Genomic DNA, 18,434 nt, shown 5'->3' with positions numbered 1-18,434 from the left:
TTTTTTTTTTTTTTTTTTTTTTTTTTAATAACTGGGCAGAGGAATAGGCAGTTCTCTGACTCTAGAAGTTAGGATATGAAGTGGTAGGGAATGGATCCTGCTTACCAGAATGTGGAGTAGGAACTGAACCAGTCCAATCTGTAATGAAAATCACACCAATCACTGTAAGGTCTCTTTGAGGTTTTTCTTCATATACGATGCCCAGCTACATCATCTGTAAATTAGCATTTTTCATATTAGACATTTTTCAACTTTTTAAAAAGTTTTGATCTTGTTAAATTATTGTATCAAGAACTTTTGTTCTTGATACTTTTGGTTCCCTTGTCCTACCATACTGAAAATGGTATTTTTTCTCAGTTGCTTCAGATTTCCAAGTTGTCTGCATCAGGAAAGATAAAAGTCTACGAAATCATTCTTTTTTACACATTTGAATCAGCCAAAATTGTCAATCAGTGACTTGTTTCAATAAAATGGTTCAGAGCAAAACTCARTTTTATTTTATTAGCTAATCTGATGTTAATTATTTGTGAGCTCTATTTGTAGCTCTCTGCTTTCAGCCATTAGCAGTTAAAAAAGTTTCAGTGCTAAATTATGAYTTGTTGAGATTGTTTAACACAATAGTGACACCCACTGGCTTATTTGATACTTTTGCTTTTCATAGTCCCCCAGGGTTAAAACACAAACCCAAGTATAAACTGTRAATAATGTTTTCAGCACTTCAGCTTTTGTGAAGCATCATTAGGTATTTTGTTCCTGTAGAATATAATTGAAAAATATGATAACAAGTTGCCAAATTTTCCAATYGTTCACAGTATGGTTCAGATGTTCTTTATGAGAAGGATGGAGAGTGAGTATTTACAGGGGCCTGTAGTGACAAGAGGTAGTGGCTTCAGGCTGAAAGAGRGCAGGTTCAGATTAAATAAGAGGAAGAAAATCTTTATTGTGAGGGTGGTGAGGCCCTGRCACAGGCTGCCCAGAGAAGTTGTGGCTGCCCCATCCTTGGAAGTGTTCAAGRCCAGGTTGAATGGGGTTTTGAATGACCTAGTCCAGTGTAAAGTGTTCCTAAGCATGGCAGGGGGTTTGTACTACATGATCTTCACCATCCTTCCACCCCAAGGATTAGAATCAGTCACTGATTCTATGAAAAGTCAAGCTCTATTACTATTGCATTTAGCAATAGTAATTTAGATTGGCTAAAAATCTATGAAAAAGAAATTCTCTATGAAAAAGAAATTCTCTAATGTGGTCTATTAAGGACAAGAGACTGCATTTACTGCCAAATTATATGATTTCTAAGATGTATCTCATCTTAATCAAGTTTGTGTTTAGAAGAGGGTTTGTTTTGGGGTTTTTTGAGATTTGACTTCCAGTGAAAATGRGTTTTGGTCCCAGTCTTACAAATGAGGAGTAGAATCTTCCCAGAATGGACACCCGACCAAACCCTGGAAGCTGCAAAAGGGGAGAGGACATGGGTGGAGTTTAGAGTAACCGCAGATGCCCCCACCTCACTAAGCAAATTACAAAATAAAACATCTCTCCAAATGCCTTTGTGAGCACTCCTCTCTTCCCACAGACTGCTTTACTTTCCTTCCTTGCTCTGTCCTGCTCCTGGTGAAATGAGAAAGACTGGTTACAAGCCAGAGTCCAGAGCACAGTGGAAAGGGTTGCTGTATTATTTGCCTACAATCTGTGTGGAATTTCTGGGCATTTTCACTTTTGTTCTTATGAACAGAAGGTAAGWGCATTTCGCATATCACTGGTACATCTCCATAGCCGGTAACAYGGGGTGCTGTCCTAACTGAAGGTGATAACTGGGCTTCTTTTGACTATTGATAATGAGAAGCAAGATAGAATTCACTCAAGTACCTGTTAAAACTCCTTTAAAACATTGTGCTTTCAGACAGTTAAGTGCTCAAGGCACTCTCAAAATCAGGTGGTCTGCAGTCTCAGGCATAAAAAAAAAAAAAGTAATTGCGAATAACCTTGACCATTACCTTTTCCAAACAATATTAAATGTTTTGTTGCATGATTCTGAAGTATTTGCAGTCGTAGCCTTAGGTAGCATAGTTAATTTWAAAAAACTTGTAGCTTTGTTTTGCCCAAAATAAATTTCTTACTGCAGGTCAAGCCCAGGATATGCTAAAATAACAGACCGTAGTCTTGGCATGGGTAGTTCCTGACCTAGACAATTAACAAGGCATTGAAAACCTAGAGGAATTTATTGGCATCAGATGGCAGAGCAGGCATAATATTCTGGTCATTTTATCTGAGCTAATTTGTCATTTCCACATGAGCATGACTACCTTCATCCTCTTTATTTTTACAGCTGTCCTGAGACTGTAATGCTGTGGTAGTCACATTGGATGGGCACAAATAATAGATGTGATAATAGATGTTATGACATGGTATCAGTTTGGTCTTAACAAAGCTCCCAGTCATTATCAGTCTTTGAGCTGAAAGAAAGAGAGAGAATCCATCAGCTTCACATGGCATGCTAAAGTTGTATCAGCTGCCAAACCCATTGTGAATTCTGAATTCAGTGACTCTTCTATGACTTCACTACCTTCTACTGAAGACCATGGAGTCAATTAAATTCACAGGGTGGCAGCAAATGAAGACATTTTATCCACATAAAAGACTCCATGTCCTGGAAGTGTTTATTTGTTAATTATGRTAACTACCATAGAATGCATACAGTGTCTCAGCTTATTTTCTGAATGCAATAAAAATGATGTTTCTTAACTGTCCAGAGGATATAACATGATTTGAAAATTTTCTTTCAACTCTTGAATGCAGAGCGTATACACTATGAACTGAAAATATTGTAGTTAATGCAGAAACTTGTCAACAAAATGCATTAGAAAAAAGACATTAGAGCATTAGTGGAAACCATCTTATGCTTTTCTTTTCATGTTGATGAATGATGTATTTTGCAAGGTAATAACCAGTTAGAGTACTAAAAAGCTATACCACTTCCAGTAAAGTTGGTTCAAACAGTTGTATTTTATTATATTGTTAGTCTMATTCATTTCACTTATACTCAAAATGATCCTTTAATTAAAATAGTTGTCCAATTCTTTATTTCAATCAATATTTAAGGGCATAATAGCTGCCTTAAAAGTACTTCAATTAATAAAAGAGAATGTGCAAGGCACTGCCAGTAGACAGGCTGCAACTGTTCATGCAAGCAAACAACACCCAGAATCCTGACTGTCCATTCACTGTTAATAAGGATGCAGAATCATCAGCTCTTAATACCAGTAGCCTTTAGTTTGCATAATATAATATGCTCAAATTATGGTATCAAAATTGCAACTGTTAATGAAAGCAACATGCTGATTCTGACCTGGAATTTATGCCAGTGACTTCTCTGGAGCAGGATCAAGGTTGAAGTGAGAGGACTAAAGATAAATGGAACATGAGTTGAATGAGGATTCTTTTTTCAGGTAGTCCTTATTTCTAAGTGTAGGACTTCTTTTCCTAGCCTCTGGACTAAGTTCCTGTTCATGGCTTAAGGGCCAGTGGTCATCTAGTCGTACTTCCACTATGGCATAAACCTACAGCATATTCCTGTCCAAACATGTAGTAAGTTACCTTCTCCATTGCTTTGCTATTTTGATTGAATGATTCATAGCATGCATTTTTTTACTTCTTGTCCAGCTACCAAATCACACCGATTTTAAAAAGACAATTAGAAAATAAATAAAAAGAGGCTTGTAATGTGCAAGGTAAGATTTTGTCCAGACAGATTCAGCCTGCTGAAATATTTACACTGAGAAGCAAGCATTCAGTTCTTTTGCTTCCTGAAGCTACATATAATCATCTTTCATTTCCATAATTTTTTTCCTTCAAACCATTAAAAATAAAATATATAGTCTGTTATTTCTGTGAATAYTGAAATCTCTTTTACTGCCCTCAAGTGGTCCTAGAGTCATATGGTTTTCTCAGGAATGCATGGGGCTCCATTTTGTTCTCTTTTAAAATAATGCAATATTATAAATTATAATATTAATTCTATACTATAAAAACTTATTAACTATAAGTTAATAATTCAATAATAAAACTTATTAACTATTAATACATATTGATTATGTATTATATGGAACCAATAGAATTATTGATAATAATAATTTATTATAATTAATTGAAGAAGTCTGGAAAGRAAGCAAAACACTCTTCAGTTTGGAAACAGAGCAAGTTATAGGTAAAGAAGGATAATGTTATAAAATGAAAAATACATAGATTTTGTAGGGTGGAAGTATAGACAGTTCACATGTGAAGCCTGATTACAAAGCTTGCTTTATTCAGCATTTTGAATCTATGATTGCAGACTTGTTTAGAAGCACAGATCAAAAACTTCAACAAATCCAAACCAGCTCCACACCARTGTTATAGACTGAAAAATCCAGTTGGCATGGGAAGTAATTTTGCTTCAGGAGAATATATATTACCTCGGAAAAGTTAATAAAAATCCACTGAGGTTGTATTGTGTGGTAATGAAGGTACAAATACTCAATTTAGCCATTTCTAGATAAATTACATTCTTCAACCTCCCAACCTATTTTAACACAATCCATTAAAATCGATACTTCCTGTAAATATCTTGATGAATAACTATTATTTTTTTCTCCAGGAAACTTCACAACTTTTAAATGCGGCAATAAGATATGAGAGTGATTATGGAAAATGTAAGCTAGAAAARCTTAAGATAATTAGCACATTGTGACTTGAAAGAGGAAGCTCTCTTGATTTATTTTAACTGTGTACAAAGTCTCTGTCTAAAATGAGTCCTCATTTTTCTGGTGGGAAAACAAAATGCTCAGTGGCTTGCAAAAGGTGATGCTTACATTGATGGAGCCAGGAAGACTTGCAGTTATTCCCAGGCATCACAGAGAGGTGGTCTTGGARACCTGARGAAGGTGAAAAGACATGATCATCTTAAGCAAGTTGTTAACTTGGAGGTTGTGTTCCTACAGCACCTACTGCATGGACAGTTCTGCAGGCTGTCCAGCACCTCTTTTGAATCATGAATATTTATACGTTGTAAGCCTTGTTTTATCCACAGAGTCATCTCTGAGCTGCTGCCTGCTGTGGGGGATTACAGCAGTAGTCATTCACTTCTTTGGATTTTTTTCAGGGTCAGCCTGGTGAGCTGGGAGCCCAAGGTCCTATTGGGTCCTTGGGGTCTATAGGACCAGCTGGTCTGCCAGGGGAGAAAGGACAGAGAGGTGAGAATGGGCAGCCTGGGCCAGCTGGAGAAAAAGGTGATAAGGTAGGAAACACCACAGACAGCTCTTTTAGGTGTATACAGGATGTAACGTTAAATGTTGTTAAATTGTTGATAAGTGAAACAGAACCTGAATGAACAAAAAGCATTTGCCAAACTATACTCTTGCTCACAAAAAATTCCCACAGAAGTTAATGACAGAAAATTAATTATTAAAAAAWATATTTCAGGAGATCTTTTGCTGTGGATTGCATAATTAGCATTGTCAGCCTCCTTGACCTCAAAGAAGGTGTAGTAGAAATGTGGAGCTGGAGGGAGCAGTCTGGTGCTTTCAGACGCACTGCACTAAACAGAATTTTATTACTCCTTGCAGAGTATAAATTGCAGTTCAGATTMATATCTTTCATATCTGTACAATGCCTGACTCTTGGTACTTCCTAATGGTTTTTATGGTCTAACTCCACTGATTTCAGAGGATGAGTGAAATTACTAATGGCMGTATCTAGCACACCTGAAATACAAGTGCTGTTAACAGAAATTGTGCTGCTGCTATCATCAAAACAGGGCCAGGCTTGTGAAATTATGTACAAAAGTATTTTATAATTTAAAGGTTTGTCATTTCACAATCTTTGGAGAATAACTACTGAGTGTTAGACGTTTGTCCTGTACTGTACCTCCTGTTATATGGGTAACTATTGGCACTAGTCTTCTGCTAAGCCCCTAGAAGTTTTTTCAGATACKTAATTTCTGAGAATTACGGCTTTTGATTCATGTTTCAAACAAGACTGTGTTGTTGTTTATTACTTTATAGTATCACACATTCTTTTTCATTCTGTTTAAGAGTTCTTTACCTCAGCAACTTTATTTTTTTATATCACCTGTTTTTAGGGCCCAACTGGAGTCCCAGGATTTCCTGGTTTAGATGGTGTTCCTGTACGTATTAAACAAATACTTCTTTATAAAAATAAAAATTCCTATTTTTATTTTTATTTCCTATTTTATTCCTAAAAAGTCGTAGCAAGTCCTCTAACAGAATAATACACTCAATAATTTTTTGGCTCTATACTTAATTTCTCTCACAGAGTTACAATGTTTTGCAAAAATGTAAAGAAGAAATGTAAATGYAGAAGCATGTGGTTATGTATTTTTATGAATATCATCTTCAGTGAGAAAATTGGTGAAATAATATCTTAGATACAGTATTTTTCAAAATACTCTTATCTACTAGAACTGAATTSCTATGCTGTTACTAGTTTCACATGGATCAAACAAAGTTAAAATGTTAATTTTGAAAGTGAAAATGGAACCAAAGCCTGAGTGGGTGTTGTAGCATCTGCTTGTCAGCTGTCCACACTTGACAATGGATCTGTTGCCATTGTGAATAATGTGGAGGTCACAAGACCAAAATTTGGCACAAAAATAAAAGAGAAGTGTTCCCAAGGAATGCATATTCTTTTCGCAAAAAATATTAATTTTAAAAGTGTCCACAAATTAGAATGAAGAATTTAATGACAGGAGGAAGGTAAAATTGATAAAAGCATTTCAGGCAAATGACCAGGATACTTTCTTGATGATTTTTCAGAATCCTCCCCACTCCCCAATAATTTTAGGTATAAATTAATATTTTTTCCCTTACAAAAGTCTTTAATTCTGTGAGAATAGTTTTTTCTCCAACAGGAAATCATTCGAAGAAAAATCTCATTGTTTTCATTTCCCAGTGCCCAACTTTTAGTAGAACTAATCCTATCTGAACACTGGTTAGTTCTTGCTCAGTTGGAAAAATCACAATCTCTGTGATTACTKTGTGCTTGAGTCAAGCTGTGTCCTGTTTTTCCTTGTTTTATCCTATCAGTTAATAAATGTGAGGCTGGTTGAGATGACTTCTGTGAGTTTTTTCAGCTTAGCTTTACAGCCACAAGGCTATAGCTACAGAGCTAGASTCTGTATTCTTTGAGAAGACAGAACATTACTTTTTCACTCAAGAGAGATCACAGTCTGGTCCTCTTAGCCAGTGTTGTCCGTATTGTATTTGCTATACATAAAAAACCTAAATAAACAAAAGACTTACATCATTCATTCTACATTTTAAAAAATTCTATTGAGAATAGAAAATATTTCTAATGGAAAAGAATATAAAACTGAGACCACTGTGAGATGTCATCTGATTCAAATCTGAAATATATTTGGTTTTGAACTGTTCTGTTTATTTAATAAGCAATTGCAATTGATCATGGTGYATTTCTAATAAATATTAAACTGTCTTTCAGGGACTCCCTGGAAGGGAAGGACCCAGAGGCAAACACGGCTTGGACGGCTGCAATGGCTCAAGGGGAGACCCAGGATTTCCAGGAGAAAACGGTTACATGGGACCAAGAGGTCCTTATGTATGTGCAAGGCATTCCCACTGTTCATCAGCAGTGTACACGTGCATTTCCTCTCCAAAATAACAGCTCTTAAAATGGCTCTTAGTCTGTGGCATTTRCAGTTCTGCACAGGGAACTCCCAGGCGTTCTTACTCAGGTTAATGGGAGTGAAAGACTCTGCCTTAACAGATTAAGCTTGAATGTGAAATGAGTTCCCATGTCCTTGAAGTACACATGGCTGCCTTGAGAGTTAAATTTTCACTTATTTTCCCATAATGTAACCACACCAGCTGAGAAGGAGTAGCTTGAAACCACCAAACTATTCATCAGTACTTGAAATTTTTTAAAAGCCTYACTACTAGGGACATATATGAGATGATTAAAGTGGAAGGTCCAACAAGCCCAAGTCCTGTTATACTCTTAAGATTTTATACCCCTTTTTTGCACATGTCATATGTGCTCTGTGCACTCCTAGTCTTGCTTGAGTGTGTATCTGTACATGCAGAGATAATTTCACAGTTAAAATGTTTAAAACTATCTCTATGATATGTTTACTTTTGCTGTTAAAATGAAAGATGTTTCAAGGGATAAATACCTTCCCTGTTTCATTCTGACTGAAAGACTTGGACAGCCAGTTTATGATGTAATAAATACTGCACAAGTACAGTTTTAAAGTGATTAACAGTACTCCATTTTATTGAACTCAATAATCAAGTGGTCATCTTAGTAAAAYTATATCCACTGTATTTGGATTTCAAATGGAAAAACTTCAGAAATAATGTCTTTATATATATCTGCTCTTCAGATACAAATCATGCTCTTAGCAGTACATATCATGCTCTTAGCAGTAAATTGAGCATTACCATTAAATTTTTCAAAAGCAATCGTTTGTTCCTGCTAAGTCAGATTGAGTTGTTAAGGGTGCTACAGTTGGCAGAGTTTTATAAATCACCCCACAGCAAGTACCATGGGAACTTAGTTTTGAAAATCCAGGGCTTTTAGGTATCAGATTTTTCTTATAGACTGAAACAGGTTTCCTAATAGCTGGAAATACTGAATATAATGCATTTAATACAGTCYATACTTGTATTTTTTTAACTGTATGCAGTATCACTCTAAATTTTTCTGAATCACAAAATGAACTTTTTTAGGAGGCAGAATGCTAGTACTTAAAGCCACCACCTCACTGAAAGAAAAGAAGGCATATTGACATTAAAGGCAAGGTTTGTGAAGATTGTAGAATATTGAAGGCCCCAAGTGCTAAGGAGCACCTTAACAGAGCAGGAGTCCAGAAGCTGTGGGAAGCTGCTTTGCTCAACTGTGCAGAAGGTTTTGTTTGGTAAAATGATGACTCATGATCCTAATGCGTTACCTTATGATTTAGGGGCACCAGAAAGTCACAGCCTGAGAAATTATCATACAGTCTCCATGGAAATGTAGGGTATCAGTAAGTAGATCACGTTTTAAAAGACTATTTTTCTTCAAAGGGAATTCCAGGACAAAAAGGAGAAAAAGGAAATTCAGTGTATATTTCACATTTTGGAAAAGGACCTCCAGTAAGTATCTGATTGTGAAAAAAAAAAACATCTATTGTAGAAAAACATGTATGGTAAATGTAATTGTTCCATTACTCCTCACTAGTTAATAAAACCTGGTGAAAAAAAAATAAAAACACGTATATATAACTATAACAGATAATTTGTGATGTTAATATCTGTACAGTTAGAAAATACCCACAAGAAAGCTTGAGCTGGTTCAATTGCTAAATGATTTTCATTACAGGGAGAGAGAGGTGATCCTGGACCCCCTGGGATGCCTGTAAGTACAGTCAGTGGGTTCTGTACCTGCTCTTTGTCTTGAAGATCTTTCCAATTTTCCTCCTTAGTACTGTAAGAAATAATTGGGTTTCTCCCTGCCTGCCTTAAATAACAAAATTCCAGAATAAAGTTTGAGAAGGATCAAGTCTTTATAGTCTGTTGCCATGGCCAGTTCGTGCTGGCTGAAAAGGAGCAGGAATAGACCATTCCCACCTGCATTAGCTTTGTGTGAAGCAGCTGATGCCCTGGTACTTGCAGAATATTTTCTCTTTGAAATTCAAGATGTGACACCTTCCTCTACAACATCTTATAGCTCTCCCAAGAACATGTAGCACTCTACCATATTCCAGCCATAAGAACATGCAAAAGAAGAGTTTAATTTTGTTGCTGAATCACACTCTTTATGGATTTGGGKTCCTCTTTTTATGCCCTTCAAAAAGGTTCCCAAGCTGTAGCACARCTGCTGACAATAAATGCTCTCAATGGGTTAATAACATACAGCTGCCTTGCCCAGTATTACCCAGAAACTGGTGCTGAGCTGCTCTAGATGCAGTGAGGTTTCGATCATGGTGTAGGCTTCTGGCCWTGGGTGGAATCCAGTGGCCAGTAGGCTGAGTCCAAGTGATGGAGGCATTTTGGAGGGGCTGTTTTTGTGTAGAGGAGGGCAAGTTCTTTCTGTGTTCRCAAATAAACCTTTTGCCATCTTTTCCAGGGTCCTAGAGGGTCAAGAGGTACAACGGGCCCATCTGGATACCCCGGSCACCCAGGCTTGCCTGTAAGATCACCACAGCTACACAACCTTTTTCTTTAGGATATGCATTCATTCTTATCTACCTATTTTAGAACTTGCCTTGATACGAATCAAAGCCTAAAAGTAATTTTTGAGGCAGGTGATAAGATGGATTTTTGCTTTACCTTACGAGTTTGGAAGTTGAGGAATTGGAACATATGTTGTTCCTTCCAATGTCTGTGTGAATATGTTTCATCCTGGCAGTCTATGGTCATGGACAAATTCTGCTGATGCTCTCTTCTTAATCCCTTTTCCCAAGACCACCCGTGGGAGACAGGAAAGGGGGAAACCAGAGTTCAGCCCTCCTGAAAGCAGTAACCAAGTGAAGTAAATTGTACTTTGGGACAGGTACAACACAAGAGAAAATTCTGCCTCCAGGTCCTACTGGAAAGAGGAGATAATTTTCAAAACAAGTTGTCTCTAAATTAGACATATTAACTTGTCTTCATTCTCTTTTAAAGGGTGTTCCAGGTTACCCTGGTTTGCCAGGTGAACAGGTATGTAAAGGCTTCTGAAGATGTTAGTGAAAATAATTTATAGAGCTATCTGAAATGTTCCTTATGTTTATTTGTGATCAAGTTTTTCAGAGGAGTTAGTTGATTAAATTCTAATGTTAGTAGCTTCTGATCATGCTGAAATTGTGTCCATTGTTTATCAATTAGGGAAATCCAGGTATTGGAGTGGATGGACAAAAGGGGGAGCCGGTAAGAAAACAAATAATATTGAATATATTATTGCTGTAGAATTAGAAATATAATAGAGTCTTGTTGGGTATTTCTTGTTGACTATATCAACATGCTCAGGATTTATAGAACCAATGTGGTTTGATTTTTCTTCTGTGAACTYGTCCAATCAGTTCTTAGAATTTGTGCGAGTGTCCAACATGCACAACTTTCACATTCACAAAGCCTTGTGCTCAAAGGCTTTGGTCTAGAATATGAGAGACTGTATGTACAGGTAAGAGATTTGACAGTCCTGTAACTGCTATCTCCACAGCAGATTTGGATGAGCCAAGAGTTCTCATTTCCTTAGCCATAATATTATTTTTAATGACTCAAGAGAATAGGAGATTAGATGTCAACCTTACTCATCTGGGAAGATGGTAGAGAGGTTTAGAGATCTCAGTGCAAACCTTTATCTGCAGGTAATTAGTACATTTTCAGTAATGCTCTAGTACAACAGGAAAACAAGGTGAGTGTCACTGAAACACTGCATAGAACAGAATGACTCTGCTGTTCCTTTGGCTTCCACAGGGTGACATYGGACTGCCTGGGCCACCTGGGTCACCACTGTTAGTTGGACCTCCYGGAGCTCAGCTGTTCAAAGGACAAAAGGTGTTCATTTGTCATTGTATTTAACAGTGCTCAACTTGGCAAGTACAATCCTGTGATGTAATTTTTGCAAGGATGGCATAAGGATACAAATCTGTCTTTCTGTAAGAAAGCAGAAATCCTGTATTAAGCACCCTTTCTACAAGCTTTCAGGAGATGATACCCAATGTCTTGATGCAGAAAGGAGATGCTGCCCTTGTTTTCATTTTCTTCACTTTTTGTCATTAGCAAGTTATATTTCAGGCATCTTGGTAAACCTTGAGTACTCTGCTGTTGAACCTCTTTGGTCATTAATACTTTAAATTTTGCATATCACTGGCAACTACATTCCAATCTGCAGTTTTGAACTCTAACCTTTCTAGGGTGCTCTTTTTAATATAAAAATCAAGTRATATTTTGTTTTGTCAATTTTTATTTCAAGTTTTGTCACAGAATCATAGAATGGCTTGGGTTAGAAGGGATCTTAAAGATCAGCTACTCCCAACCTCTCTGCCATGGGCAGGGATGCCTTCCATTAGACCATGTTGCCTAAAACCTCATTCAGCCTGGCTTTGAACATTTCCAAGAATGGGGCATCCACAACTTCCCTGGATGACCTGTACTTCTTCAGCATCACACCTACTATAGCCACAATTGAGTGGCTTAGAACGTTAGAMTGTTTGTAACCCTAGTTATTTTTAAAGAAAAACTGCAGTACAGAGCCCTATATTAGAGCCTCTGTGTCCTCAAGTCTGATTTCCTCAAATTCACAAGTGAAAAGGTGAAGGTGGCATTGCAGAACYYACATAAACTCCCCATGTGACTGGGWAGTGTGACRTTACCTGCTGTGCAACAYATKACATTGTCCTTTGAACAATCATGGCCATATAAGGAGTCCCGAACCCATTCAGACTAGGGCTGTACCCAAAAGTGTAGTCTTACACTTGTGAATACTTGCATCAAACCAAGAAGAGCAGCAAATTAAAAAAAAAAAAAGAACTACTGTCATACATGTTTGTGGGAAGARAGCCCTGAGTAGCAGGGCCTTGCAAGTGAAAAGGTAACATCTATCTCCCTCACAGTCATTATGCTGGTTTGACAGTGTTAAAAGAAATAAAGATAAGTACACAAATGGTTTACTTGCTTTTCTTGTGTCTAGGACACCTAAAGAAACACACCCAGTGTTTAACAAAATACTGTTTAGCAGTTCTAGTTCAGACCAGGACTTAAAAAACTTAACCAGCACATAGGCATATCCTGCATGTTAATATACACCAAAACTTTCCTTTTATATGTAGGGCCAAAAAGGATTACCTGGAGCAACAGGATACAGAGGGCCACGTGGACCTAAAGTAAGTAATGGGACTTTGTTTTTGTCATGGTACTGGCAAAGTCTTTCTATGGTTATTATGTTAAACTTCTAAAGCAGAGCATTTTTTGCTCTGAARTTTAATCACCATCTAAATCAGTGTGAAAGCAAAAATATTTCAAAACCCTTTGGAAAATCTTTCTGAGTCAGCTTTGTACATACCTACTGAGTGTTGCCTGGGAGCAAAAGATCTGTCTTGTTTCCAGTTGGGCTGTTGACATAATGGATTGGAATAGTGAAGAAAATATAGGAACAGATTATTTTTCCTCAAGAAGAGAAACAGAGATGATCTTAATGTGTTCTTAATGGGGCATGATGTATATTTACACTATAGGTTAGGGAAAGACTTTCACTTCATATTGTGGATATCCCCAAGGGTAGAGAAGGCAGAACCACCTGTTTGGAGAAAGGGTTGCTCTTGGTCTATTCTATATTTTCTTCTCCTTCTGTCAATATGATCAATTTATACAGTGATGTGCCAGAGGGGGAATATCCACAGGAAGGAAGCTACCAGATCTCAAAAACAGAGGAGAATTGGAGACAAAAGAATGACTATGTTAAAAACTTACTTAGCTTTGCAGAAGAGATGCGGAGCACAATCATCACATTTCTGAGTCGTAAATCTAGCACTTCTTCAGAAGTTCATTTTCCATCATAGAAAGAACCCTGTTACCTGGCACTRGAAAAGAGAACAAAGCTCATAATTTTCTATCAGATTTGCATTGAAAAAGGTGGGCTTTATATGCGTGCTCCAGTACTAGTTGTCTATGTAGATGATAATGCATGTACTTGTTAGTGATAGGGAGGAACTGAGAAATCAACTGAAGCAGCTCAAATGATGCCCAGAACTTAAAAAAAAATACAAATTCAACTGCTGAAAGAATATGAAGCTTAGAGAAGAGACCAGARCAGGTTCCTCAAATAAGTGGAGCTATTTAGGCACTGCTGGTGATGCCGTGTGAAGTAAAACCCCAGTGACTGAGCCTCACCARTGAAACAAGATCCATTGATCTAATGTATACATCATTTAATAAACATGCATAAAAATTAAAATTTATGGCACACTTTACTGAGCATCTTGSTTCAAATACTATTTTGAATGCTCTAGGGAGTACTTGGGAGAGGAGAAAAGGGTGAAAAAGGCCTTCCTGGATTCCCTGGATTGCGGGTAAGAAAGTTGCACAATGAATTATATCACAAATTCAATATAGTTAGGCCGTTTAAGGATTTTTTTTTAAACTAATCTGTCATGCTTCCTGTATAAAATATTTAGGAGACTTGCTCTGGGACTTACCCTGTCTCAGACTTAAGGTCATACAGACTTCTTTCCTTAGATAGAAAGTAAATCTGTAGGGCAATCCTCTAACTATTTAGACCTGCACAAAGCTACTCTGGAATAGCATAGTACTAACAGAGGAATTTTAATATTCTCCATACATGTTGATGGCAATTTTTTACAACAACTTTACTTGTGCTTGATTTGCCTAACAGTGCTGAGGTGGAGCAGCATTCCACTACTCTGCTTGATGCAATATGGTAAAAATATTAAGTGAAAACCTGACAGGCTTCCTTTGGTCTATAGCTCCAATTCATGTCCATTTCTCACATAAACTATTTGCAAAAGCTTTGCCAAGTTTTTGGAAGATATCCTGAGTAATATTTATCTATGTAACATTAACTGTCAGCAGTTCTGAATAGGTTTAATTTTGAATGGGTTTTTACTGTTTTAGCTTACATTTTACTTGCTTTTATTAGGGTCATCCTGGTTCTTATGGACCTGCAGGTTTTCCTGGAATGAAGGTATGAAGGCATAAAGTATAATCAGCTCCCTGAACAGTGGGATCAGTTCTTTTTTGTGGATTTGTGCAGATTTGGAATTGCCGCATACTTCACAGCTCAGATTGCATTCCTTCCTCTCTCTTCTGCTACCTGTTGCCACAAAAGTTGCGTGAACTCTGTCTTTGAATTTTCTGCCACTCTTTGAAATTTGCCTGAAATTTATTAATGGAATCTGAAGTTGCAAGGAGGAGGAAAACTCAGTGGGAAACACATATAGCATAATAGAAAAGTTATGCAGCATGTTAACTTTGTTTTCCATGGTGAAATTGTTTGTGTAATTTTGTGGTACACGCATGTTTTGTTCATGTTTCTGGCTTGAGAAATTCCAGTGATGCTAAGTCTGCTAAATTTTAGTTAGGAACTTACAACATCTTACTGAAATAAAAAAAAAAAAACAATAGATGTATGCCTATAGATCTATGTCTTGCCCAAGTCTAGTTAAGGTAATSATCATGCTATTCATAAATCACATTAATGTGTAAGAAATTGCCTCTAGAGTTATATTCCAGGTGACTGTTTTATGTGCAAGAAACTTTTCACTTTGTTTTTTWCTCCTGCCTGCATAAGAGTTTGAATGCTGGATGGACGAGTAYATTAGAGAAGAGTATAAAAGAGAAGAGAAGCTGATAGGCAGCTGCTTTCCATGCAGTAGTTTAAGAGGGTCATTTAGCAGGCAGCAAATGAATTTCAGCTGTATTAAGCAGACAGTCAATTAGAGTCTGCTGCTATGTATTCCAGCTAATTCTGTGCCCCAGCTTCGCTGAATCTGCTGACCACTGTCTGAATAACTTMGCAATACATGCAGTGAATTTTCTAACACGGGAGATTCTATGAAGCACCACCTCTTGTACAAACCCAGTGAATTCTCTGAAACAAACTGTGGACACAATTATAATATGACAGTAATGTATAGCTTCCTTACTGGGTTTTGCTCAATTAATTATGTCTTAACAGATTAATCAACTTGTGTTTATGTGATGCTTTCCAGGGTGAAACAGGGTTTGCTGGTTTTCCTGGGCAACCTGGCTATCCAGGCATACAGGTAAAAAAATGACCACACATTCACACATCTCTGTGATAATGCTTCCTCCCAAATGTACTCACTTATCAGGCCATTTCCCTTTATACMGTCATAATTTCTTTAAAGATCCACTGTTTTCATGATGGTTACTCATCACCATGCTAGTAAACAGTAATGTAAATAAACATTCCTACTTGGTGCATATGAGAGTGGGAATTCTATTTTGCATAGCATAGGCATTGTTTATCCCAATTGCCAATAGTTACCTATACCTGGATAGCTGCCTAACCCATGAATTGTAGTACTCTGCAAGGTATTCATGGTTGAGCTGCATWCCCCATGGAGGTATGTGACGTAAAGGCAGCTGCTATTTTGTTARTAATATGATCCTATAAAACCAGGATGAAGACTGACCCCAAATGAGGCGGCAGAATTCATCAGAGGAGGAAAAAATTCTAGATTTTCTTTACTGCCACACAGAAGGCTCTTCTGTGTTATTAGGGAAGAAAAAATTATGTTCCTGTTAAAAAGAACCAAAGATGACACRAGGATAATTTTTCATTCTGCAAGATACAGTCAAAGGAAACAGGCCAGAGGTCAAGAGGACAGCRGTCAGTGACAGAACTGTCTAATTACTATAGATGCACCAATTTATTTTTTTTTTTAAAACCAAGAAAGAGGCATGGATTACTTGTTTTCACTTGTGTAAGAATGGATATCCAGTTTTGCAGTCCTCGTTCTCCTTGTCTGTGTCCTAAAAGGCCCTGAACTCCAATCCTAGGAATGCAGCCTCACTACGCAGTTCCCACATTGACATTCTTGTTTTTTGAGTTCCCATTTGCTAAAAAAGGAGGCCTTATTTCTAATCTACAAAGCAAAAMGTCTAATACAATTTGCCACATAAAAGACTTCCCTAAAGTCCACTTCACTTGCAAATCTAAGTATTAAAATCCAAGCTAATTTAGAAAACCTCCAAGCAGAAGTGATTTTCTTCACTGTTAGTAAGCACTTTTATGTTTCCCTAATGGAGATGTTTTAAACTTYTTGTACCAGCTTTGAGCATCTCTTACCATTGATAATAGCTGTTAGACTCTGAAATTGTTTTTCTTTCTTTATTTGTATTAAAAAAAATATTGTTGGACTTTTACAGGGGGATCCAGGAGAACAAGGGCTCCCAGGTCCTCCTGGAGCTGTTGGAACTCCACCACTTCCTATAAAAGGTTACATCTGTTTTTACTAATCTTTGTGCTGTATAAAGTGCAGAACCTGTTTTGCTAAGGTGTGTGAAATTGGTCCCTAGGGGTGCAGTGGACAGAATCCTAARACATTGACTTCCCAAGGGCCACAGGCTGTGTTTGTGTGTTGGTTTGTCTCACTGTTCTTCCTGGAACTACGTTAAACATGCAAGTGTCAGATTAAATGTTTGTTTGGAAGATCTTTGTGTATACAGTCATAACTAGATCTGAAGGACTCTAGTTATTTGACCTAAGCATATTTACAAAAAAAGCTATGAAAAATAAGCCTGTGGTAAATAAGGAACAGCAAATAAGAAAATCTACCCTCCCATTATAATTTAGGATTGCTATTTTCAGTATTGCCACAAGACACAGATTTTAGACTGCARTCAAGCTTCTTATTTCATAGCAGGGGCAAAATCCTGGACCTAGTACCCCAACAGAATACCTGTCAATCTTACTGCCTTCCTACCTAACCTCAGTCTGGCTTTTTATGTCCCAGCTCCCTTTATCCCCACCTTTATCAACTAATTGGTGAAAAGATGTGTGGAAATTCTTATTTCCTAGCAGGAAGCAGTGGGGAACAGCCAGATCTGCTGCCTGGAAGCTTTTGCTTTTGCATCTGATACTTGGGGAGTTTGTCTTGGGAGAACATTTCAACAGACAACTCATCATAAATTGTATTTCTAGTTCAGCACTAGAAATTTCTTGYGATCACAGAAGCAAGTTAAAACAGAACCCCAGTTCAGCAGAACCTCCCCATTACATAGGGGCCTCGTCCTAAAATAGATTCAATTTTTTCCACTGACTTCTATGGTTTCCAGCCCATTGAACAAACAATTTAACCCCATACTTAATATCTCAAGTAATGTTCAATCATGTGCATGGTGTGTGAGTGGATACAATCYCCAGAGAGAGAGGCCTTTAGCACAACAGAGAACAGAACTACTGCCAATATTTTCTCTTCCCAATTTAATGAAGCTGTTTACATCTCATTCAGGTTTTCTTTATCAATACGTAATTGCAATTTTAAATTTTATTAATTGTAGCAACTTTGAAAATATACTTTTAAAAAATTGGATCATTTCAGCTAAGGTGATCCTGAAATGACCTCCCTGYGTGCACTGCCAAAGCACATAACATGAAATCCATATTTATTTTAAACACTACATTTGTTCATTTTGGGCAAACATTTCTCTTAGTGTTTTGTAATACATAGCATAAAGATACTTCCATGAAGATGAAGAGTTAAAAATGTGYCCACAAAATGGGCTGGAATCCATAGAAAAGTAACCAAATCCTCCCACCTTAAAATTAAATTGTTACACATTTTTAAATGTTTCATAAATTATGTTACTCTTGTGTAGTTTCCAAATAATAATTAATTTTGATTGMAGTTTAATTTAGATTTAGGCTGTTAATTCTATAAGGTGCTTAACTCACTTRTTTTTATAATTCTCTGT

General features: G+C 37.0%; 1 protein-coding gene across 1 annotated transcript in view; it reads left to right on the top strand.

Moving 5' to 3' along the window:
* The window catches only part of COL4A4 (collagen type IV alpha 4 chain), a 62,068-nt gene that overhangs the window by 13,024 nt on the left and 30,610 nt on the right, over positions 1–18,434 (top strand). Inside the window, exons 5-18 of the mRNA XM_057366883.1 lie at positions 5,138–5,272; positions 6,116–6,160; positions 7,495–7,611; positions 9,078–9,146; positions 9,373–9,408; positions 10,120–10,182; positions 10,659–10,694; positions 10,860–10,901; positions 11,451–11,531; positions 12,806–12,859; positions 13,985–14,044; positions 14,632–14,676; positions 15,704–15,757; positions 16,887–16,956. Of these exons, the coding sequence (XP_057222866.1) occupies positions 5,138–5,272; positions 6,116–6,160; positions 7,495–7,611; positions 9,078–9,146; positions 9,373–9,408; positions 10,120–10,182; positions 10,659–10,694; positions 10,860–10,901; positions 11,451–11,531; positions 12,806–12,859; positions 13,985–14,044; positions 14,632–14,676; positions 15,704–15,757; positions 16,887–16,956 (907 nt within the window). The remainder of the gene's footprint in view (positions 1–5,137; positions 5,273–6,115; positions 6,161–7,494; positions 7,612–9,077; positions 9,147–9,372; positions 9,409–10,119; positions 10,183–10,658; positions 10,695–10,859; positions 10,902–11,450; positions 11,532–12,805; positions 12,860–13,984; positions 14,045–14,631; positions 14,677–15,703; positions 15,758–16,886; positions 16,957–18,434) is intronic.

Source organism: Malurus melanocephalus, unplaced genomic scaffold (genome assembly GCF_030028575.1).
Source record: "Malurus melanocephalus ecotype Western Australia unplaced genomic scaffold, MMel_1.1 scaffold_73, whole genome shotgun sequence".
Lineage (NCBI taxonomy): Eukaryota > Metazoa > Chordata > Aves > Passeriformes > Maluridae > Malurus > Malurus melanocephalus.
Note: the sequence above shows the minus strand (reverse complement) of the source record. Positions and strands in the feature narration are given on the sequence as shown.